The sequence below is a fragment of the Colletotrichum spaethianum genome (assembly GCF_022836535.1).
Source record: "Colletotrichum spaethianum MAFF 239500 DNA, contig03, whole genome shotgun sequence".
Classification (NCBI taxonomy): domain Eukaryota; kingdom Fungi; phylum Ascomycota; class Sordariomycetes; order Glomerellales; family Glomerellaceae; genus Colletotrichum; species Colletotrichum spaethianum.
Genome location: NW_026054773.1, coordinates 1,534,594 through 1,561,664, shown reverse-complemented (window position 1 = coordinate 1,561,664; position 27,071 = coordinate 1,534,594). Strand labels below are relative to the sequence as shown.

General features: G+C 54.1%; 9 protein-coding genes across 9 annotated transcripts; 3 read left to right on the top strand and 6 right to left on the bottom strand.

The window, feature by feature from the left end:
- Positions 1-2,597: 2,597 nt before the first annotated feature.
- On the top strand, positions 2,598-4,989 carry ColSpa_01927 (putative WD repeat-containing protein; the record flags this gene model as incomplete). The annotated part of the gene is given in 6 exon segments (XM_049268139.1): positions 2,598-2,717; positions 2,793-2,895; positions 2,954-3,187; positions 3,240-3,589; positions 3,607-4,325; positions 4,377-4,989. 6 exon segments carry the CDS (start codon positions 2,598-2,600, stop codon positions 4,987-4,989), a joined length of 2,139 nt encoding a protein of 712 aa, XP_049124096.1.
- An 882-nt stretch (positions 4,990-5,871) lies between these two features.
- Positions 5,872-7,091, bottom strand: ColSpa_01926 (uncharacterized protein; the record flags this gene model as incomplete). Its single annotated transcript, XM_049268138.1, is given in 3 exon segments — positions 5,872-6,012; positions 6,030-6,182; positions 6,297-7,091. The coding sequence occupies 3 exon segments, from the start codon at positions 7,089-7,091 to the stop codon at positions 5,872-5,874; spliced, it is 1,089 nt and encodes a 362-aa protein (XP_049124095.1).
- Positions 7,092-7,520: 429 nt separating this feature from the next.
- On the bottom strand, positions 7,521-8,075 carry ColSpa_01925 (uncharacterized protein; the record flags this gene model as incomplete). The annotated part of the gene is made up of 1 exon (XM_049268137.1): positions 7,521-8,075. The coding sequence occupies one exon, from the start codon at positions 8,073-8,075 to the stop codon at positions 7,521-7,523; it is 555 nt and encodes a 184-aa protein (XP_049124094.1).
- A 169-nt stretch (positions 8,076-8,244) lies between these two features.
- ColSpa_01924 (sorbitol dehydrogenase) lies at positions 8,245-9,531 on the bottom strand (the record flags this gene model as incomplete). The annotated part of the gene is made up of 3 exons (XM_049268136.1): positions 8,245-8,451; positions 8,504-8,922; positions 9,096-9,531. The coding sequence occupies 3 exons, from the start codon at positions 9,529-9,531 to the stop codon at positions 8,245-8,247; spliced, it is 1,062 nt and encodes a 353-aa protein (XP_049124093.1).
- A 1,070-nt stretch (positions 9,532-10,601) lies between these two features.
- On the top strand, positions 10,602-12,931 carry ColSpa_01923 (putative J domain-containing protein; the record flags this gene model as incomplete). The annotated part of the gene is made up of 2 exons (XM_049268135.1): positions 10,602-11,732; positions 11,819-12,931. The coding sequence occupies 2 exons, from the start codon at positions 10,602-10,604 to the stop codon at positions 12,929-12,931; spliced, it is 2,244 nt and encodes a 747-aa protein (XP_049124092.1).
- A 2,100-nt stretch (positions 12,932-15,031) lies between these two features.
- On the bottom strand, positions 15,032-16,247 carry ColSpa_01922 (pectate lyase L; the record flags this gene model as incomplete). The annotated part of the gene is made up of 2 exons (XM_049268134.1): positions 15,032-15,902; positions 15,952-16,247. The coding sequence occupies 2 exons, from the start codon at positions 16,245-16,247 to the stop codon at positions 15,032-15,034; spliced, it is 1,167 nt and encodes a 388-aa protein (XP_049124091.1).
- A 1,716-nt stretch (positions 16,248-17,963) lies between these two features.
- On the bottom strand, positions 17,964-18,377 carry ColSpa_01921 (uncharacterized protein; the record flags this gene model as incomplete). The annotated part of the gene is made up of 1 exon (XM_049268133.1): positions 17,964-18,377. The coding sequence occupies one exon, from the start codon at positions 18,375-18,377 to the stop codon at positions 17,964-17,966; it is 414 nt and encodes a 137-aa protein (XP_049124090.1).
- Positions 18,378-18,793: 416 nt separating this feature from the next.
- Positions 18,794-19,324, bottom strand: ColSpa_01920 (uncharacterized protein; the record flags this gene model as incomplete). The annotated part of the gene is given in 2 exon segments (XM_049268132.1): positions 18,794-19,039; positions 19,052-19,324. The coding sequence occupies 2 exon segments, from the start codon at positions 19,322-19,324 to the stop codon at positions 18,794-18,796; spliced, it is 519 nt and encodes a 172-aa protein (XP_049124089.1).
- A 3,164-nt stretch (positions 19,325-22,488) lies between these two features.
- On the top strand, positions 22,489-23,041 carry ColSpa_01919 (uncharacterized protein; the record flags this gene model as incomplete). The annotated part of the gene is given in 2 exon segments (XM_049268131.1): positions 22,489-22,513; positions 22,530-23,041. 2 exon segments carry the CDS (start codon positions 22,489-22,491, stop codon positions 23,039-23,041), a joined length of 537 nt encoding a protein of 178 aa, XP_049124088.1.
- Positions 23,042-27,071: the final 4,030 nt, after the last annotated feature.

The window sequence follows — 27,071 nt, the reverse complement described above, 5'->3', positions numbered from 1 at the left end:
GCTGCGTTGCTCACCGCCAACGTCTGGCGGGCTGTGGGCGAGGAACCTGCTGCGGACGAGCAAAGACAGTAAGCAAAAAGCCCCAAGGACGGCGGCAGGAGGCTAGAGTCGCGAAGACGAGACAACTATGGGAGGGAACTTCATCCTGACTCGATCGAAGGTGATCGGACGGTCTATTGATGAGAATGGAGGGGGTTGACTCGGCGCGGCCGGTTAAGTGCGGCTCGAGACGACAGTCGTGGAGGGCTGAAGGCTGGCAAGACCTTGTTGATTCATCGGATTTCGCAAGATCTTCCCGGGAAGCTTTCCACCAGAGCATCGACTGGCACAGCGAAAACTCAAGCCAGTTGGGTAGGATAGCCAGTGTCGGCCGGCCCGTCGACGGTTCGATTGGGGGTCGTACATGTTATAAGGTGATGGGAGTAGCACACGACACAGCAGCACAGCAGCACAGCAGCTTGAGACACGCTTAGTGAGGTGTTTCCGAGTCGTGCGCACAGCCATTCATGGCAAACCATGGGGTCCAGGTATGGATATGAGCTGGATAAAGCTGGTTTGGCCCGAACTCCCACCTAGAGTGGGATGGGAGAGTCGGGGATGGAGGGAGGGCTAGGCGATGCGCAAGAACGGCCAGGGCCAAAAGATGGGGACAGGAGCGGAGCTTCCCATCAGCAAATTCGGACTGCGCGTGCACTTATCTATTGGCGGGGCGCATCAGCCCTGTAGCAACCGCCACCTCTGTCGTGGCCGACACAAGCGTCCATCGGATCCTTAGAGTTGTGTCGAGTAAGATGAGACTGCGCTTCTGCTTGGCTGTTCAGTGGTGGTGTACGGGAATGGATCCATGCAGGCAGTGCAGGGGCCGAAGGGTCGATGAAAGGCTGGATCTCGTCGGCCAAAGGAGAAAGATATCAATAACAGACTGCAAAGGCGCCCAGGAGAGATGGATGAGACGAGGCCATGGGCGGCAGCATGCCGGAGCAGGGTCGCCTTGAAACTATTTCAAACGCAGAAGGAAAGGGGGGAAAACGTCGGCAGAAGCTCGGAGACGTTGATTCCAACGGCACCCTCAACTTCTCTTCCATTCCAAGCGGGAAGAAGGATTCGGTTCGGCGTGTTGCGCTGACTGCTTCAAGCCGCCGCCCACGAGTACGTCGATCCACAACTCACAGTGGGCATCGAATCGAACAGATTCCCATGCAGCTTGGCCAATTACAGCCAATGACGGCCAATAGAGGCGACTGCAAACAGGTTGCTGGTGCTGTTGATCAAAGACCACCGTTTCTCGTTGACGAGCACGCAGACATAGAACACGGGCTTCGTTTCCAGCTCTGCATCAGGTTCATTAAAAAGGGGGGGGAAGAGTGAAAAGGCAGTTTTGGCTCAGATGAGCCCCAAGAAAGACAGGGTCGAGCAAAATGCCAATTGCAAGTGAGAAAAAGGTGAGATTCAGCGTTTCCATTCCATGGCTTTAGGTTCCAGTTACTACTGCCCTTTAGCAAACGGCTGTAGCCAACCAAGCGAGGCTTTACGACCAGATCTGCGGGCTGCTGGCCTCTGGCTTTAGGCGGCGGAGCTCTCTGATTGGCGCAAAACCACGTCGGATACGGCTTGCAACCAGCAGCTTCCCTGCGGCCGCCCTGCCCCACATCGGCCCTGCTGCTGCTGCTGCTGCTGCTGCTACTGCTCTCCTCACCTTACCTCACCTCAGCACGCCAGGGCCTGGGTCAGCTACACACTGGCGCCGATGCTGGGCGCTGCGGCTGCGACAGGCTGCTCTACCTACTGTAGCGGCTGGGGATGCTACCTTGCCTTGCCTTGCCTTGTGTTGCCCTGTCCTGTCCTGTTTTATCCTGTCCTATCCTGTCCAACAGATATCACACCTCATCGGGTAATGAATCCACACTTAGATCACAGTCACGTCGTGCGCGCGTCCAGTGCGTTGCGTTGCTTGCTGTTTTCTTGCGTTGAAGCCTGCCCGTCTGAGCTTTTCTTGCAAACCGCCCGGAGCACTGAGCAAAACCACCCTCCCAAACTCCACCCTGCCCTGCTCGTTCGGGAACGACCTTTCATCCATTATTAGGTCCTCGCAACAAGTCCCTGCCAAGTTTAATTGATCTTGTAAATTTCCCCTTCTTCCTCTTTGTTTCCAGCAAAGTCCACTTCCCTTCGGTTGTCGTACGATGGGCTATTAAACCCGCGCATCGTTTCCCCCTTCAATCTGCCACTCACTCCCTCACTCACACAAACACACGCACTGCGCCCACTGTCACCTTGGTCTTCTGCCAGCTGCGCAAGGTATCGACTGCTGCAAGAGCTGCAGCCACAACGCCCACCAATCTCCCGAGCTCCTGCTGCCGAGCTAAAGCTCGACCTCCGCCTCGACCTGCCGGCCCCTCATCAACCTCAGCCCGCCGCGAAACCCGCACGAAGCTTTGCGGCTCGAATCGTCGATCCATTTCAATCCCCGATAAGCTCCTCGGCACGCTTACCAACAAGCACGGCCACCTCCCGTCGTACGAGCCGACGACGACCCTCTTCCGACCTCCCACGATCCCGCACATGTCTCGAGACGCCCGCCTACACACGCAGTCACGATGAAGAGCACGCCGCTTATCATCAATTGGCACGACCAGAATGCCCCCGTCTACTCGGCCCATTTCGAGCCCCACGGCAAAGGCCGTCTGGCCACGGCCGGAGGAGACAACAACGTGAGAGTACGTCCAACCCCCGAACCGGCCATCCTGCAACCTCTGAGGCGGCTGCCCTGGCGAGGCTGACACCGATCCCAGCTCTGGAAGGTCGAGAGCGATGGCGAGGATCGAAAGGTCGAGTACCTGTCCACCCTGACCAAGCACACCCAAGCAGTCAACGTCGTCCGCTGGGCGCCCAAAGGTACACATCCAACCCCACCTGCCTCCTGCTGCTCCCGCTGACTGTTTCCTTCCTCCAGGTGAGATCCTTGCTTCCGCCGGCGACGATGGGAATGTCATCATCTGGGTCATGTCCGAGCACAGCGGCCCTGCCTTTGGCAACGAGGGCCTCGAGGACAAGGAGACCTGGCGCACGAAGCACATGTGTCGGTCTAGCGGATCCGAGATATACGACCTGGCCTGGTCTCCTGACAGCTCCTACTTCATCATCGGAAGCATGGACAACATTGCTCGAATCTACAATGCCAGCTCTGGTACGTCTGTCTGGCGCATCCGTCATCCCAACTTGATTGCTGACCTATACAGGCACTCTGGTACGCCAGATCGCCGAGCATAGCCATTACGTCCAGGGAGTCGCGTGGGATCCTCTGAACGAGTACATTGCGACCCAGTCGTCCGATCGATCGGTGCATATATACTCGCTCAAGACCAAGGACGGTCAGCATACCCTCAGCGGCAACCACGACGACAAGCCCTCCAAGATCGCAAGCCACAACAAGAGCGACCTGCCTCCCCGCCGCATATCCTCGAGCAGCCCTGCGCCTCCGGACTTCAGCATGCGGACCCATCTTACCGTGGAACAGGCCGTGGGATCCCCCGTGCCGTCCGCTCCCGGTACTCCCACTTCGATTGCGCTGCCGATGAACCCGCCAAGCGTCATCAGCCACAGTAGGCGATCCTCGTTCTCATCGAGACGCTCGCCATCCCCGCCCCGTCAATGCCCCTGCCGGCCGTTATGCCGTTGGAACCTTCACCGAAGCCTCACCCGTCGGGTGGTCTCGGCATGAAAAATTCCACTCTGTACGCAAATGAGACGTTGTCTTCGTTCTTCCGGCGTCTCACTTTCACGCCCGATGGTAGTCTCCTTCTCACCCCAGCTGGCCAATACCAGACCCAGCATAACTCGGAGGGCAACGCGAAGCCAACCTTTGAGGTAACTAACACCGTCTACATCTACACGAGAGGCGGCATCAACAAGGCGCCCATTGCCCACCTCCCCGGTCACAAGAAGCCATCTGTAGTTGTGAAATGCTCGCCAATCTTTTACACCTTGCGGACGTCACCCCCTGTGACAAAACACATCACCATCGACACGTCTTCTTCCGAGGAACCCATCCCAGCCCTGCCGGAGCCCGTTGCTAGGCCTACGGGAAACACCTCAGTCATGGACCCGCCTCCTCCGCCAACTTCAGTCCCCGAGTCGAGCCCTGCCCCGAGCAAGGCCGAGTCGACAGTTTCTACCCCTGGTCCGAAGGCCGCCTTTGCCTTGCCATATAGAATGATATATGCAGTTGCAACCCAAGACTCTGTTCTTCTCTACGATTCTCAGCAGCAAACGCCCATCTGCATCGTCAGCAACCTCCACTGTGCTACGTTCACAGACCTGGCCTGGTAAGTCAAGCTCCACCTACCAGATTGACGAGTTTCTAACATTGTGCGCAGGTCGAGTGACGGACTGACTCTCTTGGTCTCCTCGTCTGATGGCTTCTGCTCGACCCTATCTTTCGCACCTGGCGAACTGGGTCAAATCTATCAGGGAGACTTGCCCACCGCCAAGAGCCCGGCTGTGCCTGGTAACACAGCAGCGGCATCCTCATCAAATCAGAACACCCCGATTCCCACCCCAAGCTCGGCGTTCGCTCCTCCGTCCCCATTTCCCAACGGCGGGTCGCATCACCGAAACTCCACAAGCTCTTTTACCGCGCCATCGCCGCCGCCTGCTGGCTTCGTCAGCCAGCGGCCCCATTCGCCAGCGCGATCAAACTCTACATCATCCGTGGCAACACAGTCATCGAACGTGGTCACTAATCCCTCTCTGATTGTTGGTAGCGTGCCCGGCATCGCGGTTGCCAACTCTACCAAAGTCACGGGAGTCCCCATCACCACGCCGCCTGAGACGCCACGGCCCAACGCCGCGACCAACGCAGCAAGCGGATCGGCTAGCGGCGCGGCGGCCAGCGGGACCAAGCGCGACGCCAGTGAAGGCGAAAAAGAGGAGGGCAGCGAGCCCAAGAAGAGACGAATCGCACCGACACTGGTGGAGCAGAAGCCGTAGACGGCGTCAGATTGTGCGTGAGTGTTCGAATCTTGTCTTGTACAATGATATCATGGTAAAAAAAGCGTTGATTGGTCGGAGAACATGGGACTTGTGTAAATGTCGCGAGCTCGAATGGGCAATGGAAGGCCTGCCTACCCAGGTCGGGACAGAGGTAACGGATATTCGCTGAGGCTGCTCTCGCGGACGAATTTGTTTGCATGGCATGGCGTTGCTAGGGTATAACAAGGACTTTGTGGCGATATGTCTCTAGTCTACTGGAATGAATCACCCCGTTTATATATAGTTGTTGCTGTTGCTCTCATGCATCATACTGTATTATTGACTGAGGGTCATGAACCGCCTGTTCAAGAATTGATGCTGATTTGCTGACGGAAGCAAGTGGGGCCCGTGCAACGACATGTCCTGAGACCTGTGGTGACCCGAATGTGTATGAATAACACGAGCTGAGAGTGTTTATGAACGTGTATTTGTTATACGGCAGTCTCATGTGCCATTCAATACTATAGTTCTGAGGGTTCAGACTCTGCTTGTGCATTACCTGGATCTCTCATCTTACATCATTTAAGGTCTTCTCACCATCATCACGACAAGCATGGCGTCGAAGCGGTCGACAAGCCCGGGGTTCATCCAGAACCCGTTTATCAAAAAGCGCAACTTGGCATGGCAGTTGGACATACCGGCAACTGCAGAGACAGAGGATGCCGCAAAGTCTGGGAATGAGCCGCAGAAGACACATAGTGACGACGACAGGCAGGAGCACGCTTCCACGGATGCGCCGGCGCGCCACAGCGTCTCGGCCGCCCTGGAATCCGGCGCCGCATCCCACCCGGACCCGGCGGGGCACTTCTTCGCCCACCTCGCCCGGCACACCCTGAGTCCTTACCCGCCCGCACACCGCGCCTCGCGGCGGACGCCTCCCTGCGGGGCCTCTTCCTCGCGCACGCCGGGTCCCGGCGCGGCGCGCACTTTGTGGTGCACCAGCACGACCACCCGGTCGCGGGCGTGCACTACGACCTCCGGCTGCAGGTGAACCCCACGAGCAGCGTGAGCTGGGCGGTGATGTACGGGCTGCCGGGGGACCCGAACTCGGGGCGGCTGAACCGGAACGCGACGGAGACGAGGGTGCACTGTCTGTGGAACCACGTCGTGGAGACGGGGAGTGCGGGGACGGGAAGCTTGGTTGTCTGGGACTGCGGACGGTTTGAGGTTTTGGAGAGGCGGGTGGGGAGGGGGCCGGTGGTTGATCCGGATTCTGCGGAGGAAGGAGGGGAGGAAGAAGGGGAGGGAGGGGGAGGGGGGATTACGGAGCAGGAAAAGTTGGAGAGGGCGTTTGGGGAGAGGAAGATTCGGGTGAGGTTGTTTGGGAGTAGGCTCCCGGAGAGGTACGTGTTGAATTTGAGGTTGACAAAGGGCGAAGACGCGGAGGGGAGGCGGAAGAGTGCGAGGGCGATGGGGAGGCCTGTGAGGCGGAGGAGAGGGGGTGGGCAGGCGAAGACGAGGAAGCGGGATGTTGTCGAGACGGGTTCCGAGGGGTCGTCTGGGGACGAGGGGGATGGGACGTGGTACCCGACCCGCTTGGAGAGGGGAATCGCGGCGAGAACGATGAGGAGGAAGGGAAGAGAGAGTTGTCGGCGATGGAGCAGGAGATCCGGGAGCTCGAGGACGAGCACGTCCGGCGCACGAACGCGTACAAAGGCGCGGAGAACAGCGTCGGCAGCGTGTACCAGCGGCGGTGGTACCTCTCGCTCGACCGGGAGGGGTGCGGGTTCGAGAGGAGGCACGTCGGGGAGAAGCGGGTCTGGGTTCCAAGGGATGGTAGTGGGAGTTGCAGTGGAAGGGGGCGGGAAGGAAGAGGAGAGGTCGATGAAAGCGGGAGGCTGAGGTTTCCATTTCACGTCCGCGGCCCGGACGTGGAGAGGAGCATCGTCACGGGACGCAAGGGGGGCGAGGTCTTGAGGGACGAGGGGGTAGAGGGGTTTGTCAGGAGAAAAGGGTGGAAGCCTGTGTTGAATTGAGTGGGCGACCACGATGTTTTCGGGTGTTTGCAGTTTAGAAGCGTGAGAGTATGCCTGATGCCAAAGAAGCATGACCTTTTCCATCGCCGGTCATTGTATCATATTAACGTCAACAGCCTACGGGTCAATTGTAGTTGGATAGAACTTTCAGCAAGGGTTTCAAGAGCATTGCATCGCCGGCCGAGAGACTGGGATAGTCTAAATGCTAGAAACTGAGGTTTGAATAACAACATAATTACAGATGGAGGGGCCTCGAGCCACTGGTCCGAGCCTATCTTATTCAAACCCTTACGGGAGGCCATTGTATCCGTGTTTAGACCACTTCGCCCAGGCTTCCAGAGGCGTCGTAGAGTTTTTTTTGTTGGAAACCTGGGGGGTTTCTCCTCTCATCAGTTTTGTTCGCCTTGGATACCTGACCACTGATGGCTTGGGGTCCTGTTTTTTCCGATCTACCTAACATTCAACACGCACCAGCCAATCTCCAGTCGTCTGCGGCAGTCGAAATCACACCATTCAAAAGGCGCGCAGCGTAAGTAGTCCCTTGTTCTGCATCATGTACGCAAAATCTTGCTGTTCCAGCATCCGCCCATACTCCCCCGCCAACCCCCACCGCACGCCCAGCCTCTCCAGGCAGCGCTTGATGGAGTTCGCCCCATCTTCGTACTGCGCCAATCCTTCTTCCCTGACGAGCCACGCGAGGGTGTTTGCTGCGCCGTACAGCGAGTCCAGGATGAGCGGGCTTACATCGCTCACGCTGTCGCCGCCGCCGGAACCATCCTTCTCCATGGAAAGGATGAAGAGCAGCAACTCCTCGGCCAGCGCTGCAACGTCCTTGCTGGCATTCGTCAGCGCCTCCACGGAGTGGATCTGCTGCGCCGTCTCCTCTTGAGAGCGCAGTCGCCCGTCGTGGCCCGCGGGACAGCTATAGGTGTCGTGTAGCAGGATCGCGGCGGAGAGCAGTACGCAGCGCGGCGCGAGAAAGGAGAGTCCTGGGGGCAGCCTCTTCGCCGTTGAGGACAGCGCCGCGGAGAGGGAAGTGATCTCGGTAATGGCGGCCACAGTGGACATGTTGGGGTCCTTTTTGTGCTCCGACGTTACTTTGCGGATGTGTGTTATGACGTTGCCGGCGAGCAAAGCGGCGCGACAGAGGGAGGAGAACAGGGTTGGGGAGGAGGGGGGTGGAGAAATGATTGTGTGGTGAACTGCACGGCCGACACGGCCTTCATCCTGGATCAAGTCAGCCTTTCTCCTCGGAGTTACGTGTGGAAGGGAGGAGATGAAGAATGGGAGAAGGTACCCAGGCCTCGTCGTCTACGGGGAAGGTCTCGTTGTCTTGCGGCTCGGGTGAGAGATAGCGCTTCTTGTTGCCGAGGCAGATGATGCGGTCGAGGGCGAGGATCCCCCACCAGGTCCTTTTCCGCTCTTCCATCTCCGTCCACGTCGTCTACTTACAATCAGTACAGGTTTGAAACGTGTCAGGATACGGATGACAATACCGGCGATTTCAACAAGACGTTGCCGTCATGGAACCCCGGCAGCCCGAGAAAATCGGCATACCGCACACAGGACGCAACGGAGACCCAAGCGGCCGGGTACACCGCATGCGCGTACTCGAAGTACGCAACGAGGACCATGGACTGCAGGACCATCAGCGATGTCGCGCCGCCGTTCTCCAGCTGCGACAGGAAGCGCTTCGCGGCGCGGTAGACGGCGAGGTGCGCGGTGGCGACGCCGGGAACGGGGCGGGTGTTCATAAGTTTCATGGCCAGGAAGAGCATGGCCAGGTCCGGACCGCCCTGGGCCAAGGCGGTTCCCATGTGCATACGCTTCTTGGAGACGATGGGGAGCCAGGCGTGTGTCTTGGAGAAGTAGGCGTTGACGGTCTGCTGCACTGCGGCACCGTCGCCTAGTTGCTCTAGGACTTCCTGGTTGGCGTGTCAGCTGGTTTTGGCCTTGTGAGGATGCTGCGAAGCTTGGTGGTAGGAGTAAGGTGCGCCACGTACGGCGGGAATATCAAATGCAGGCCTTGGCAGTGATTGGTTCATAGCTTCATAGGTCGATGTGTCAAGAAACACGTCGGGCGGGTACTGCGCCGCGGGCGCTTGATCCCAGAGCGATGCGGCGGCGCGTACGTCGCCGCGGTGTTAGGCGTGTCTTCCATGCTGCTGTCACGACCGCCGGACCCCGAGGCCGGGCCCGACCCTGGATCAAGACTGTATCGGTCCTCGGGGCCAGTCGCACCTACAGCCGCATTCGTGGCGGAAGCGCTGGGAGTGCCGCCGGCCTGGTTCAGCCGGCTCTCAAGCTCTAGCAGTTTCAGCTGCAGGGCGGCGAAGTCGTCAGCGGTCGGCGCAGGATGCGGCGACGACTCGGCGTAATCGCACCGGCGCTCCATGCGGACACAGAGCCCACATGCAGGACGGGACTTGTCGCATTTCCTCTTCATTTTTCTACAGCTAGCGCAGGCTTGAGGGGCCTTGGCCTCGTCGGCGTACCGGTCCCTGGGCGTGAGAAGAAGGGCCATCTTTTTTTTTTAGTTATGAAGAGGACTTCATGACTATACACCTTAGTGGTGTGGGAATAGAGAGGGTGGAAGACTCAAGGTGAAGTTTGTAGGGTTGAATGAAGATCGCACTAAGGTGTCAAACGGACGGGTGCTGACAACTGCAAACTTATTTTTCGCAGAGGGTGGATGCCCTTGGGTTCTGTGGGATGGCATTGCTCTCGGACTAATCTTTCCAAGAAACTGTGAAGATACGGTAAAGTGCACAGAATCTCACAGAGCACACGTCGCATTCAACCATCTGACAGCACTATTTGACATCGATCTGGGAACCAGCCGCTGAGAACTCGGAGATCGACCTGGCACGATGTGCCGGGCTTGACGTTGGATGAGCCGAGGGAGTGGGGCCGTTCTTCCGCTTCACCGCTACATGGCCGCCGCCGTCGCTGTAGCAGCCAGCCGTCTAAACAGCTGCTCTGGGGTAAAAACGCTTCCCTCTGGTGGTAGGTTAAGGTCGATGGTTCAGCGGAGGTTCGTCGGTTATCGATGTCCAAGCACCTAAATTGCGCAGCTGAACTGTCTCTGCCCAGCTTGCCTGCCCAGATTCGAGCCCAGAGTAGATAATCCAGCTGGAGATTGCATGGATCGCGTCGAACAAAGGTGGAGCTGGGGAGGCCATGTCCTTGTCCTTGTCAACGAGAATCTCAGCCCGAACATCGGCTGTCCGCCCCAGGAAGACAGCACAGGACGCAAGTTGGCAAGGTCGTCGTCCCCCCCCCCCCGGCTGGGGGCGGATCCCTGCAACCAAGCCCCAAAGCCCCCTTATTTGCGCTGGACGACGAGGCGGGCAAGCGGGCCAACATGTTTTGTTGTACGGGGAAAGTAAACAGAGGCAATGAGTAACTAACCTTACGGGACCTTCTTCCTTTGTCTGCTGTCCTCCCAACTTTTCTTTGTTCAACGTTTTCGTCATCGTAGTCGTCGAAGTCAACGTCGCATTCGCAGTCGTCATCGTCCGTCCGTCGTCTCCTCCTCCCCCTCCAGTCTCCGTAGCGCTCTCGGCTCACCTCTTCTCTACCTCCCCCGCAATCATGGCCGAATCCCCGAGCCGCTCCGGCAGCCTCCGTGTCCGCCGAACCCGAGGCGGGCCCTCGAGGAACTCGTCCGCCCGCTCCTCGGCCGCTTGGGAGGACTACTCCTACCTCCACCCGGCCAACTACCAACAGCAGCACCACAACTTGCGCCCCGCCTCTTCGCGCTTCTCCCTTAACGAGCAATTCGCCGCCACGCGACAGGAGTACGAGTTCGGCGACGACGACACCTCATCCATCGTTGATCGCATGACCATCGCCTCGGACCTCGCCGACGACAGCACCATCGCTGTGAACATGGGCGCCGAGGGGGACTACTACGACCTGCTGTGCTTGGCCAAGGACCCATCCCTAACGCCGGACCAGATCCGAAGGGCATACCACCGGTTGGTGCTGTACCTGCACAAGGACGGCCTGCCCGAGAACCTGCACAGCGTCGCGCAGCCGTACTTCAACCAGGTGCAGAGGGGCTTCGAGACGCTAATCGACCCGCACCGACGAGCACTGTACGACGCGAGCAAGCTAAGGGATTTGACGAATGCGCCCAAGCTCCCTCTCGACGAGGACTATCGATATGCATATGATCTATCACTGAAGGAGCAGCTGAGGCAGCGGGCGGCTGATGTGGTGCAGACGTCGTCGGATCTGGGAATCAGGTTCGATGCGTCGAAGGCGGTCCGACAGGGCTCTGCCGTTACCCCCTTGGATTTCACCCTGAGTCATTCCGTGACAGTAGGACTTCCGGTGCTTGGCCGGCTGGTTGAGAGAACAGCAATGTCAACTAACCAACGCGTTGCGTCAACGTCGAAGCGAACGCCGTCTGTTGCGATCACTGAGAGTGAGAAGGCAAATGCCGACGACTCGCGGGAGCCTATGATATACCTGCCTCCGCCGCAGGTGACCTTGACCGGCTCTGTATACGGCATCGTCGAGGAGATATACAGGGTTCCTCTGCCGCTGTTGGCGGACCGCTATCAACCTCTATTACCCCTGACTATACCCCGAAAGCGCATCATGCAGCTTGCTGAGCAACGTCCATGTCCCCTGATCAGTCTGAAATTCCGACAGGACATCATCCACAGGACGGCAGAGGATCGCATTGCCAAGACGGAAATCGAAGTGGAAAGCGAAGTGCTCCCAGAAGCGTCACTAACGGCCAGAGTGTCACACCCGATCTATCTGCCCAATGATCCAAACCCGATATTACTGGAAGGTAGCGTGCGGTCTGGAAGACTGTGGATGCGGGGCCCCCTCGCGTTGGGGTTGGGATTCATCGCTGGATGGGAGCCGGAACTGCGTACGCGACCGCGGACAGCGGCGACTGGAGCGTCTGGCCTGGCGAAACGATCAAGTTCTTCACGGACTTTTCCCAGGTGAGCAGGAACCAGCTGCTCACCGAGTTCCCCATGAAGACGTCTGCAAGCTTCGAGATAGGATACACGACATCGCCGGAACGGATGCCCTCTACGGGCCATGAAGACTCTCCGAGAGGAGAATGTGGTATTCGCGGGCTAGATTACGAGAACAACACCAGCAATGACGGCTCATGGACAGTCTCGGCATCTTTGACGGCGGACACGGTGGCTGGCTATATCAGGTACGGCCGCGACCTGCCGCCACTCGGTCCTAGCCCCGCCAGACTCGAATTGGAGCTGTGCTCCAACACCCTTCTCGACCGGTACGTCGCCGTCCGGAACCTCTGGACCATCGGCCGGTTCTCCAAGCTCGGCCTCGAACTCGGCGTCAGCCCGCATAGCTTGCACCTCTCCCTATACTGGTCGCGCCTCAGCCAACGCCTCAGCATCCCCATCCTTCTCTCTCCACGCGCCGAGTACAGCCCCTCGATCATCTTTTACGCGAGTTTCGCACCCCTCGTCGCCTTCGCTGCGCGGCACTTCCTCTGGAAATCCAAACGCGCCCGCCCCACCGAGGTCGATCTGCAGGCCTACGTCGCGCGCAAGCGTGCCGCAGCCGACGACGTCGCCTCCCTACTCGCGGGGGCCGTCGAGGCCCGCCAACGAATCGAACGCCAACGTGGCGGGCTCGTCGTGCTGAGCGCAAAGTTCGGCGTCAAGGAGGAGGCCGGCGGCGACTGGGCTGCTGAGGAGGTCGCGGACGTGACGCTTGCGGTGGCGGCGTTGGTGGAGGACGGGAGGCTGCGAATCCCGGCCGGCGTGAGGAAAGGGTCGCTGTTAGGATTCTGGGACCCGGCGCCGCTGCGGCGTAAGGCGCTCCACGTGAGGTATCTGTGGCGAGGAAAGGAGAGTACCGTTGAGGTTATGGGGCGGGATGAGCTGGTTCTCCCGCCTCCGAGGAGGGATGCGTCTTGATGATGAATGCTTGTATGATGACATGTATGAGATGGATTCTTTGCATTATAGGAGTCATTGGAAGGGCAAGGGGCGGAGAGGTTGCATGGGAAGGTGTTTTTTCGGTTTACACATCCCGCTTCAGTCAATCTGTTAGACGGAAAAATGCGATTCTTGTGACGAGGGATTGACTCGTTCCATGGACAGATCGTATGACGCTTATCGCGATAGAATCGGAACATTGAGTTTCATCCCGGGCAATTGTTACCTATCAACAGTGTCTTTAAAACATTGACTTATCACAGTCACGAGAGCAATAAGAGAACAGCCACACGAATCTGTTTGCGATCCTCCGCACTAAGGTCTACGCGCTCAATTCAATCTGTTCCTTGCTCTACCCCCACCCCTTCTTCCCAGTGCCGCTGCGACCATTCGCATCCCCTTATCCTTCCCCCAATGTACTCTTGTTCCAGTCCCATCATCCAGATTCCAAGCTTCGGCGCCCTTCGTTATGAGCTTCGGAATCTCTTCCCGGTCGGATGGAGTATTGAGTTCCTTGATGTGATTCCCAAGCACAACCAATGTTTCCGTATTTAACTTCGACGTCTGTTCCATTGCCTCGTACATTACCGTCATTCACAGTCCATTGGATCGTGCGTGACTGCCAACTTCAACTCCACCAGACATTTCTTGAACCCCTGCAGACATTTCTCAAACTCCGGCAACCTCTCAAGCAGACCAGACAAGTTGGACACAAGAGTCTCTGGAGAATTGTCAAATTGGATCAAGTTACGGGCGGTAGTATCCTGCGTGTTTCTAGCCTCTGGTTCCCCGAACAAACCGTCATCATGCCCGTTGAACGGGGAGTTAACCATAATTACATCGCCATTCGAAACAACCGTTGTTAGTATTCCTACCGATGCTTTTTCGCAGGCGATTCCATGCGCCTGACGGTCCAAGCCCACATCATCTCCGTGGGTTATATACCATCCTGATGGCTGCGGTTGTCCTCTTCCTTGTTCCATCGTGTGCGCTAGGTAACCCGATTTCGGTCCGAGATTAAAGGTTCGACTAGTTTCTAATCCTTTGTCCGATTCATCAACCACCTGTTCGAAAGAAATGGCGCGGTTATCATACCTACTGTTAACTCCCTCAGCCCTGTGTCTTGGTGGAGAGATGTAAAGGTGAAAGAAGACGACGCGTTCTTCGACGCGTTTCCTGCTTAAATACGGAGGATGACATGCACGTAAGCACGTAACGGCCCCTCGTCCAATTGCAGCACATGCCTTACAACCATCCTAGATCCAGGTACGTACCGCGTCCTAGGCGATCAGAGGCCTTTCATTACGTGACAAAGCGTGACTTGACGCATTTTGCCTAAATGTTTTTCGTCGATTCCACCACAGTCAGTGCCTACCGTACAAGCTGCCTCGTCCGTCACCAAGATGCTCAACACATATTGGTATGGCCGCCGATCCGCTGCTGTGTGGAAATAATTACGACGATGAAGACAGTTTTCTCTGGTCTTAATTTGGTATGCAGGGCCACACCTTGAGATAGTAAGTAGCATCCCGTCCCGGTCACAGTTCTGGCTGTTTGCCTGGCGTTGACACATTCTCTGCTTCCGTCTCGGCCCCACCAAGCTGGAACGGCGGTATCGGCTAGTCCTCCGGTCTGGCCTGCCGATCGCAGTCCGCACTTGCAGCGCAAATGATCCCCACTACAGCACTGGCTTGCACATGCTTGTCGAGAATTTGCGTGCCAGTGCTGAAGTCGAGATTCTACAACTGAAGTTCGAATCCCGACGGTCTGCACACAACAACGAAATCACGATCATGGTTTGCGGCTACAATCACGAACCCGACCGAAACCCAATGGCACCACAGTTTTTTGTCCCCTAGGCAGTCGTCGGTAGGTTTCATTGCATGTACCTGTGAGGCCCCAATTCCTTGGCTTGTTGCATGCATAGCCTCATGCATCACGTTATAAGACGCACGTCACAAACGACATCGAGTAGCCATCTTTGTTAATTGAATCAAACTGCGATACGAGAAGTATGCACTGTCGACTGGATGCGAAACTAGGTATATTGAAGTTTGTTTGCATGTTTTCTTGAGCTACCTAAAGTGTGGTTGCGCCGATAGCTTGACCCGACTTGGGAATCAAGAAATTGCTCCCCTGGACCTTCTTGTTCGAACCTCTTGGTCCCTTCAGGATCGAGGCATCAACGCTGACAAATGAGCTGTTGGACCAAGTTCCTGAGTTCCACGAGTTACCCGACGCGGTCACGGTGCTGACGAGACTGACTTGTGCAGTGCCCACATTGACAGCGGCAATGTTGCCAGTCATTTTGGAAGACGAGCTGCGCATGAGGAAGCCCGTGTCGCCGTTGTTCCAAGCCGTGTTACGCTCGAACGTCAGAGAACCTGGGTTGCCGTTGTCGATGAAACCCTTCTTGTAGTTGCCGAAAGCAATCGAGTTGCGGATGACGTGGTTGGCGGGCGGGTTGTCCGTGATGCCCAGCTTATAACCATTGCCATCCCCGTTAAAGGGAGAAAAGCCCCAGCGGTTATAACCATTTCCCCAGGCGTAAACTTCTTCTATAGTGACGGGGCTAGCGAACATGAACAGGTCCAGACCGTCGTCGACGTTGTCCCAGAGCCGCGCATTGCGCAGAACGTTGCCCTCACCCGAGCCCGACTTGCACGCAAATCCGTCGGCGCTCTCGCCGTTTTTTCGAGGGTCACGGTTACGGTACGAGTCCAGATTCACAACGGTGTTGTTGGCGGAAGCTCCTTCAAGCTGGAAGCCGGTCTCGTAGTTGTCGTGGGTCGACAGACCGTCGTAGTAGTTGTGAGATGCATCACGGGCATAGATGCCGTAGGGACCGTTGATGATTTCGAGGTCGTAGATTGCCCAATAGTTTGCGTTCTGAATGTGAAAGACACCTCGCTCGGGGTTGGGCAAAGCTTCGTCCAGGGCCTTGGGGGTTCTTGCTAGTGTCAGTGATACCGCTTTCTCTGGCACGTTACTCGACTCACCCAGGCATGTTTTCGCCATCGATAATAACCTTTTCGCCTTGATAAGGCCGGATACTGATTGGAGACGTCCTAGTACCACTCTTTCCAATCTGTATGTTCGCTGACGGCGCATAAGTGCCCTTTCGGAGATAGATAGTATCACCGGCCGTGGCGGCAGTGACAGCAGACTGAATGGACCCAAACGGGGCGTCTAGGGTTCCGGTGCCAGTGCCGGTGGGAGAGACAAAGATGTCACGGGCGGCCGCACTGCTCAGGATGGCGAGCGACGCGACAGAAACAAGGGCGAACGGTGCCATGATTGTGATTATATTGATGACGACAGGTTCTTGTAAATATATCTAGCCAAGCCGGGTTTCAACGACAACTTATAGTCAGGTTTCTGCCCAGCACGAGCTTGATTCGATATTGATTGAAGGCAACTCAATATGCCAGTCAGTCCCACAAGTCGGTACCAAATGTAACCATGCCTCTGATGCTTCAGTAACGGCCAAATAGCAAATCCCCCAATCACGGGCCGCTGTTGTAGGCAGATCATGATGGTCGCGGTCAGCGTCCGGCGTCGGCGATGGCTGTCGAAAGCAATCCTCGGAGAAAACGATCCCGCAAATAAATGAATGCATGGGCAGAATTCTCATCTCCCTCAACAGGAAGGACCAAGAAGTGGGACCCTTTTCCAGGCTCGGTCCCTGTCATGTTCATCCGACCAATTGAGATTGGTGGTTCAAGCTATGCTTATTTCCTTGTTTTGACTATAATGGCAATCCTCCACGAATCGCGGAGTGTACAGCTAGGTGGGCGAAAACTCCACTTAGGTTAGCTCGACCTGCTTAAGTGTAAAGAGAAGTACCATTGGCAAGTCTCAGCGCTGTGGTCCTTACAAGACCATTATCTTTGGAAAACGGAATTTCTCCGTTTTTTCTGGTCATTCTTCAGAACCACATATTGTTTACAAGTATTATGTTAGCTGTTGCTTTTATGGGATGACCACGGTTGTGATACCAAAACCCGAATATCTTTCTGTTTGGTCAATGTAGCATTAAAAGAGTCGTTTTAGCACGCAAATATGATAGGACAGAGTGAAAACCTTGTTTATTTCTCATCAGGTCATGAATGGCCGATGTCGGGTTGGATATACAGTAACGAAGGCAGGGCCATTAGCAGAAAAGTCTGTATCTTCGCATGATGTAAGACATCTACAGGTTGATGTTATGCGGTAAAGTACCTCTCAGCGCTCACGTAGAAAACTTGAGTTTTCCTGTCACATCTCTCTGATACGGTGAATGACATAAGTCGGGTGCAATTCTTAAAGGTTGAAGCCACTTCGGGTAGGTTATTCCAGCATGTGCACATGTGGTTACGACACAGCCTAAATTCACACAGTTAGTCCAGATGAGACGAATCGGAAAACTGTATCTTCAACGCCTGGGCAGGTGTTTGCGCTATAGCCGGCATCATAACAATGCCGCAGAGTCGCCCGTCTTATGCTGGTTTGACATCCCTTTATCCGTATCTTCAGTGGGTCCTTCCGGCTTGACAACAAATGGGTAGGGATTAACGTTCTAGGAGACAGTTGGAGTTGTCATTTCTAAACAGTATGTATAAATGAACATCTTGTTGAATGGATTCTCTCCTTAAAAGAGAACCCCTGTGTACGATCGTAACAGGGTAAAAGTTAGGGGTGAACCAAAGATGTATTTTCCATCATTATCTTCCTAACTACAAGACTTGGCTTTTGTACACAAGCTATATGATCTCGTACGTCCCTGAGTTAGTTCGGCACGAACATGCTTTGATCCCCTCAATGGATAACCGAGGGCCGAGTATCCAGTCTGTGCCTTCTGCCATGGTGTGTGTCCTTGAGTCGTGAGTGTCGTACAACCAGCTGGTGCTGTTATTCCAACACATCTCACACATAAGCATAATCAATGTTACTGACCAGCATATGTCCTTCTGAAATAAACATAAACAGAACCGAACCGGCCCAATATTCTATGCATGTTTTGACACGACGTTCACCCCATGGACATGTTCAATCTGTCGTTTGAACCAAGAATCCTAGGCTCCTCCTCGCGAAGTACTTCATGAAGCTTATCAGCAGCCACACATGCGGCGGGTGCTCCTACTGTAATAAAACCGCCCCACCAAACTGGCACTACTATCAACGCCCTGTCACTGCTCCGAGCCAAACCACCAGTTGCCAGGCAGGCTCCGTTCGTTCCCCAACCACCACCCACCAGAAATGTGACGCTAGCAGCAACGATGGCTTTGGTGTTGTGGCCGTTGGGATCTGGGACGTTGGCGACCCCGTCAAAGACCACATCGTCCTGGGCGGCGGGAAGGTTGAAAATGACAGAGGGTTTACCGTCGTTACTCTTAGGTCCCACAACGCGCAGCGGCATGAGCTCGGTGGAGAAGTGGAGGGGCATTGCGAGTTCGATTTTGTACCAATCTGGTATGATTAGGTGAAAGAAGACCTGGGTCTTGGTGTCTTTGGGGAGTGCCTGTCTCGCCACCTTCATGGTATTGACCAACGCATCTAAGTCGTCTGAGTACGCATCAAATGTATTCGGGAGTGGTGTCGCTGTCAGAATTTCGTCAAACTTCTAATGCCAAATGTTGTCTGGGTGCTAGAGGTAGAACCTATGTCCTTCGCCTTGGTATTTCTTCATATGATGCTTCACGATCCCATAGAGTGGCCGAGCAAGACCATCAGGTCCATTAGCACCCATCGCCGTGAGAGTGTTCTGCGTGCCGAGTTCGTCTTTAATCCCCTGAGATTGTGGTTGATCATATGCATCTCCACTATGCAATTTTGGAGTACACTGAGGAACTGAGAAAGCATCTAGTTTGCCACCACATGTACGTTCCTGAGGCTCTGGTTCAAAGTATCCATCGCTTCTTTTGTTGCCGCGGCGGCGTCTTGCACTGCGCAAGCACTCGCAGTCGCCGCGTCAGCATTGGAAGTCACCGCTTCAAATGCTTTCGTTCCATTCTTCGACAGCTTTCCGATGCTCTGGCTGATATCCTGCGCATCACGGGTTGTCGCCTCAAGGTTTTGCTCGTACATTTCAGCCATCTGTTTGACGCTCTGCATACGTACGTTGTTTAGCTCTGTGCCGCTAGCCACGAACTTTGACACATCATCTACCAAAGAGTCCACCTTCTTTTCAAGTTTTTGGTATACTTTGCTAGATTGCGACGCTGCTGTTCCTTCGTTCCAGTCTTTGCGATTGCGGTTCAACCATTGCGCGCTCTTGAGAACCAGGTTTGGGCCTGGTCTCATAAAAGACCGAAGTTCAAAAAGACTGTTTCCGGGGGCTTTTGTAATTTCATCGACAACGATGGGGACTGGGTGTTTGGGTTGTTCTGACATCTCGGGTACGGAAGCTGTGAGGCTGCTGTATTGATCGTCAGAAGAATTTAACAAGTGTGGATTCGATCAAGTTGAACGGTTTCGAGGGCTATATACTTATCGGTGGCTTAAGATCATTAATGTAAGGAGTGGTATGGAAGTTTTTGTTTGACGAGATGGCTAGTCTGAATTGAGAAAAGAGAAGGGTGGTATTTAAGATGAAACGCAGCGAGGAAGGATGTTGAGCGCAGGTGAAAACGTGAAAACGAGGGCTTTAGATACAAGTAGTAGGCTCAACAATAGATAATTATTTCAGAGTGCAAGCATGTTTTTCTACTTGTTGGAGGCAGCCCAGGTACTATTGGAGTTGGTAAGGTCTGGTAGGTGGTCGACGTGGCCGACACAACAGGTGGCCACACCAAGGCATCTCAGGACGACAGCTAAGCGCCAGCCGTGCTAACACTCACGCTCAATGCGAAACACTGAAGAAGTTCGTCTTAACAATCCATTTCATTCAAAGCCTTCTTGGCGGTTATCACAGCCTCCTCACTGGTGACTGGGCGACAAAGCCAAATGGAGGGAATACCAAGAAATGAGACAACATACAATTTGCAATATTGGTTAGAATCGGATTGATATAATAGCTGACCAAGAAGCAATAGCTGCGGTTGGTCCTGCTGGCAACCTTCCGGTCTCGAGATGAGAGCTAAATGACAGCATGCCCTGGTTACTGTATGCAACAAACACGACATAAGTAATTTCACACCTACAATTAAGGTTCTAAAGTCTTGCTGCAGGCAAAGAGAGGCTATATTTCCTTTAAAACTAAACGTAGAGAACATATCAGCAGACCAAATACAAATTCTCGACCAAAGGCTGCTGAAAGACTTCGCGGAGAAAAGCATAGATTGCATAATTCATGAGGGGTTTTGATGGCGAAGATACTTGTATTGACTATACATCTGCACGAAACTCGGTTCAGTATGGACGGCATCCCATAAAAACCTTTCGCAATACGACAATTTATAAAAAGCCCTGGCGGTTTCAACTTACAAAATGTAGACAGGTGCGACAAAGCAGCGAATTTGACGACAGCGAGGTGGATGACTCATCTCGGTAAAGTCCTCGCTTTGCCGACGAGACCGGAGAGAGGAGCTCGGGCCGCTGCCGAGAATCCGGGGGAAAAGGGTCCCCTCTTCCCCCATAAGGAAAGTCTAAAAACCCACCCCAGCGAAATTGTCCTATCGGCGTCTTGTCATTTCGCCGTCATCGGTGAGAGCGCCTTACGTCTGACACATCGAGGCGGAAATAAACGATCCCGAACAACGAAGGAAAACACACAGCGTTGAACTGGAATACAACCCAGTGTTCTGTTCACGGCATCGTGTTGAATGCTTCCTTTCCCCTCATGGCCGCATGCAACGAAACCCCGCCCAGCACAGAGGTCGGCAGCAGAAGTCCCTTGGAAGACGGGCCTCTGCCGCCAATCAAGTCAACTGCGTGAGCCAGTCAAGTAGCCACTTTCTCTTCATGAGCATCCTTTGGCTAATGAGTTATTGGGATTCAGCTGTCGCAGATGTCATTCAAGAAAAGTCAAGTGCTCCGGCGACCAGCCCTGCCAGAACTGTCGGCATGCCGGAAAAGGTGCCGAATGCACATACCCCCGCCGCAACAGACAGGTCAAGGTCAGGCAAAGGTAATGGAAACTCAATCCCGGCTCTGACTTAAGTCGAAACTTACGCGCGACGCAATAGCTACATCGATGGGCTTTTGGACGAGATCCGACGGCTCAAAGGTCAGGTTGCTCAGCATGCTTCGAGTTCATGTACGCAAGATGATGCCGTCATTCAGAGCAATCACATCGACAATAGGGCAACTACTCCTTTTTCTGTTCGAGGTAGCGACAACGAAGAAAGTACGGCTAGTGCGACCCTCGAAGTGAGGCCATGGTTCATTAACGCAAACGTCTTCCGCACGCCGATCCTGATAGGAGAAGTCGCGGATGCAGCATTTTCAACCCGCATCCGCCAGGTCATCTCCGACCCGTTTGCTCCCCAACCCCGACACATGCTCCGGGTCAACTATGCTCCAGACACGGAATTGATGTCCCTTGTGAAGTCGGAGGTTGCCTGGCCGACACCGTCGAGGTCCCGATTCTTGGTCGAGGTTGCGCTCAAATACGTTAGTCGCCGCTATCATGTCGTTCGCCAGAGTTTAGTCATGGAGAACTTGGAGCAAAGTATACACAACCCCTCATGGGGCGATCTCATGCTTAGGTCCAAGCTATGGGCTCTGTTCGCTATAGGAGAACTCTATTCGACGAGATCAATTCCTTCGGAGAAAGACTTCCCCGGCATGGCTTACTTCGCCAAAGCTTCTAGGATACTAGGTGTACTTGATGAACGTCCCGGGACAGACTCTATTGAGATTGTTCTCCTGCTTGTGAGTTGTGACAAAACCGTGACTGTATGAGTTCTGACCTGCCCAGTCCTTCTATTCTCTGGCTCTAAACCGGCGGTATAGCGCCTTCGTCATGTCCGGCACGGCAATGCGCATGGCCATTGTCATGGGACTGCATCTCAATATTCCAGAGTCTCAGCTTCCTGATCCAGACCTCCGAGAACATCGCAAGCGATTGTTCTGGACGACATACATATTCGACCGAACATGGGCATCCAAGTTAGGGCATCCAACTGCTATTCAAGACAGCGACATAGGTATAGACTTGCCGTCAGAGCCGACTGCAGGCCAAAGATTTGGTGATGATTTCGAGGACACGGCGTATCATATCGCCAGTCTACGTTTAGCAGCCCTCGTCACAAAGACTGTACGCTCAATATATGGTCAGCGCAATCAAGAAGGAGCTACTCTCTCTACCAGGGTCCAACAAGCCCTGAAGGATCTTCGAGCTTGGGTGGAAGACTTACCAAGCCATCTACAAGTTGATAATGCAGGCACTGGGCCAAAATCGATATCTCTCCATCTATCATTCAATCAGGTAACCCATGGCTCAACAGAGGCGAACTTTCAGAACATTGCTAACATCCATCCCAAAACAAGTGTGCAATTTTAGCCACTCGCCCGATTCTACTACATATTCTCCGGACACAAGTGGCCGCGTGGCCGACAACGTCGCCAGTGACAGAAACCCAAGTACCTGCAAGTGCAATCACACTATCGGAAGCATGCATCCGCTGCGCACGACACTCGGTGCGCCTCCTTACAGATTCTTGGATCGATGGGTCCTTTGCGACTTTCGACTACTTCTATACGCAGTACCTCTTCTCCGCACTAACCATTCTCGCTGCCTCGAGCCTATTAGATAGTCCAGAGAGCCGCAACGACAGGGAGGCTTTTGAGGAGTCGGCTAGGTTTCTCTCGCAGCTCAGAGACGCCGGTAACTTTTCTGCCCAGGAATACTGCCACCATGTCGAATTTCTGCGGGCGGAGCTCGAAAGGTTCTATGCGAAACGTATGGGCTTGCCCGAGGCCTCACGGGTGCCTGGGCCAGTTCCTGGGGTCGGGTTTGGGGTCGGTTCGATGCCTTCACAGTCTGGTCCGACGCTTCCCACGCAGACAACGGCAGGCATGGCACTTACGGAGCCGTCATTAGAGGAGCTTTTGGCACAACCGGTCTTGGATTTGCAGTTCTTGGAAGCATCTTTCTACGACGACTTACAAGGGCTATATTGGCCAGATTTTAGCACGGAGAACTGGGATACTTGGGCTGCGACTTGAGTTTACGACACCCAATATCACGGTGCCGATCCAACATTGAGAAGCAAGAAGTGGCGGTGTTCGTTGTCTGCGAACCTTGGAACAATACCAGTGTTGGATTCAGCATTCTTTCAAACGTTTTTCTACATTAGTGACCATTCTCTGTACATCTACAATACAAGCTTTCAAGAACTGTGCCGCTTCCTCTTGATAGGACAGAACCAAAACATCAATGATGAAATTTACTGCTTCGCAAGTAATAACACCAAATCGTACCGCGAACTAACAATCAGATTCACAATACATACCGCCCTCAATACGGGTGGTGCATGTTGCTTAGGACGTCGTGAGTGTTTGGCATAGGAGCAATGCGGACTGCGCTGGCTGCATCTGAACAAACGGACCTCCAGTGTACCGCGAAATCAGTGGTGCAGTTCATTGTTGAGGGTAGTAGTTCTGTTGTTGTGGCTGAGGTTGGATGGGGGCAGGAGCAATCATCGGCTGTTGGTGCGGGGGGGCATGTTGCTGCTGGTACTGCTGAGGCTGCTGCTGGTGGATTGCCTGGTTATTATAGTTTGCACCCTGGTTCATGTACGGAGGCGCAGGTTGGGCCGGAGTTGGTTGATAGATTAGGTCTGAGGTGACCTGTGTTGTGTTCTTCTCTGGCACAATGTGGCTGTTGACGACGGGCGCGCTACCGGGAGAGACCGGGTTACAGTGGAGTCCGGCCTTACGGTGACGATGAATCATGACACTATGAATAGCCATCGAAGTGACAAATAGAGAGCTTGTGTTGATGTCAGTGAAAGCCTTCGCGACAAGCAGCAGCAAAGGAGAGGACCTACAATTCGAGTCCACCGATTCCGGCCGCAGCAGCCATGCAGGCAGTGAATACAAGGTAAAGCCCTGTTGGCGTAGAGCTGTAGCAGTAGCCGTAATAGTCACATACGACGCTTCTATCGAACAAGAACGCAGCCTCGGAGGCAAGCAGGGCGAAGGAGCAAAGCCAGAACACGACAAGGAATATGTCGAGGGCCAAGACTGCCCAGTAGTTATAGGCTTTGGGGGTGCCAAATTCGGCGACAACGAGCCAGATGGTAACGATCAAAGTTGAGATTGACTGTAGGGCTTACATTAGTTGAAGGCAACCATAGGTATCATCCGCTACCACTTACAACAAAGATCATGAGGCAGTTTCCAGGAATGGGTACAAGGTAGATGCCGAACGCGCAAAGAGCTGTAATGACCAGGGCGAGGATCAGCTGTACCACTCTGATGGCAATGAAGCCCTTGGGGTAAAGCGGGATGTGCTCGCGCCCGATGGCCCTCTGATTAGAATATTTGTTGTTGCCTTCCATTTCTGCCAGCGTCTATAGTGAAATCGTGGAGGGTAGAGGTCGATGTGTATAGACAGCGGTACGGGGCCAAACTAAAAGCCGTTCAAGCGAAGAGGAAGACTGAAGATGGCGATAGCTTCCACTATATATCTACGCTGTGTATCAAATGAGGAAATGTGAAAGTAGGGAATTATCGCCTTGGGGATGCCCCTGGTCTTTTCTATGCCTGGCCTCCCTGGGCTAGCGGGTCAAGATTGGCAGCACATAATATCTTAAAACCCGCCCTTTGCACGACACTCAACTAGAAGGCCAAAAAGGCTTGTACACTAAGTGTGAAGAGCTGCGCCGTGGCGTCGAGCGGTAAGGCTTGTTGCTACCACGGCGTGGTTCCCAGACCTTGAGGGCGGACGAGCCAGAGTGCCACTTGGGCGCACCTTTGAAAGCCACATGATGCTTGGTCTGGGCACCAAGTGAGATCTACATGTTATTCTTCCGAAATCAGTCACATATTAGACCTGAGATCTTGGGCTTAGAGCTTGACACGGTAAACCAAAGGGTTGGGTCCGGGGGTACGTGTTCCAGGGTATATAGGGCTGTGACGGCTAGCTAGAAAACAGCGGCGAAAACGGCTCTTTAGTGCCACAAGGTCTTCAGAGCCCTGGCAAAAACAAAATGCGCTTGGAATCCAGCCTTCGACTGTGGCTTCGAGGGCTTCTTGGTACAAAGCAAGACGGCAATAGTGGGTGCGGCTGAAAAGTACGGCTAAATCTGCAGCCTTCGATACGAAGATACTTGCATCACTCTCAGTAGTGTCTCCAGAATGGGTGTTCATGCCTTACGTACCTAGTGTTGCACCCTCTGTGGCTCTCCAGGAAAGAGCAGTGTTTTTAGGGCTGAAAGGCTGGTAGGCGAAGATGTGATAGGATATGCAAGGGGGTTCCCGGCTGGCTCATCTGGGTAGCTTACACACCTGTCTCTATTTTCACTCCTAATTCCTTAAATCGACAGGGCCCTCACTCCCTTGGAATCAGCCTGATGTCGTTGCCAGATAAAATTGCGTTAGATGGCAGACCTCAGCCGCACTACCACTAATCCCAAAATTGACCAATGCCGAACGCCAACTGTGCAACACGTTAAGCCGGAATCTGTTTAGCTCCATCACGGTGCTTCTTATCAAATAACCGTGGGTTTCAGGTAATTTAAACGCGGGTATACATTGATTGAGATGAGATGGACCTTGTGTTTACGTGTGCAAATGGTACTCGTAAAAGAACGGGCTCAGGTATGTTGTTGCCAAAAGAGAAGTGCGGACTCGCAATTTCATTGTTTGGATTATAGGAAGAGTTAGATTGGAGGCTGCAGAGAGGCGCTGTCATGCACATGTGACTCTAATGGATGTGCATCGTTTTCTGTCGTCTAGTTATACCGTGGTAGAAGGGTGAAAACCCCCCAATTATTTCCGTTGCGAAAAAATGGGACCAAGTGCACATTTAGGGCACTTGACAAGGCCAGTTCTACTGGAAACGAGTTCAAATCGACGAAAAGAATTCGGTGCTCGTTTGGAAGATATGTTTTTCATTTCATTGAACAGGGGACAGCTTTTCAAATTCTTGCCGTTCTGTTCACCTTTTCAAGAGACGTAGTTCCGCGTCGACCAGAGGGTACGCCATGGCATAGAGGAAAACGTAATAATATGAGTCACTGGACAGTATTAATGTCCAAATAACTGAGTTGTCCCTAGTCGGTCGTAACTTCAGTAACTTGGACCTAGTCCAGCCTCCTAAACCAACATGAACACCAGCTTATATACCCTCCCAATGCATAACTTGTTATCGCGTCACCAGAGTCGTTTCCTTGCCGCAGAGTGAAATTCGAACCCCAAACCGCATTCACACCATACGTACTCAGTTTTGTTGTTATCATTCTCCAGTTGGCGATATGGGGTGTTGCCAGGCTTGGTACGCGATGTAGGTATGGCACGAGCTCATTATCAGCGGAAGAAATCTGAGTAAACTGCGAACAAGAAACTTATCAATGTTGCCACCACATTATAGCGGGCACCGCTACGTCTCTCGGGCCGCCTCTCTGTCCTACTCTGAGAGCTGGGATCCAGTAGCTCTTTGTACAGTTCATTCGGAGGTCTGGCCAAGTGGAGGAATGAGAAAACCTATTTCCCTTTGTTTCTTAGTTGATATTATGTACTGTCTCGCTGAGAGCGAAGGAAAGGCCAAATGTTTGAGTGAGTTCAACGATCTCAACTTGAGGTTCGGAACTCTTGGGGGCATCATCAGTTTGCCTTTTCACCGGCATGAGGCTCAACGGATTTACGACTCGGCATCTTCTTGAAGATAAGCAGGCCCCTATGGAGCAGACTCAGATAAAGAGGAGGAGTCTTGAGAGGGGCGAAATGGCACGACGAATTTAGGCTGGACATCGAGCCGCATGTTCCAACCTCTGATGGCTCTTCTTCCGAGCTGCGTTCGTCCTCTGAAGACGTTGGGTTCAGAAATCGCGTCTCTTCGAAAGCCAATTGGTCCCTTGGCGCGTGGGAGTTTCTGTAACGCGGTCAGAGCATGCTCGGCGCAAAATCCGGAGACTGAACCTTGATCGAATTCTCCGACGCACGATCATTCGCCCCAACATTCTCCTCCACCAGTGTCAAGTTAAGCAACGCCGAATCCAGCCGTGGCACGTTGAAGGCATGAATCAGGGAA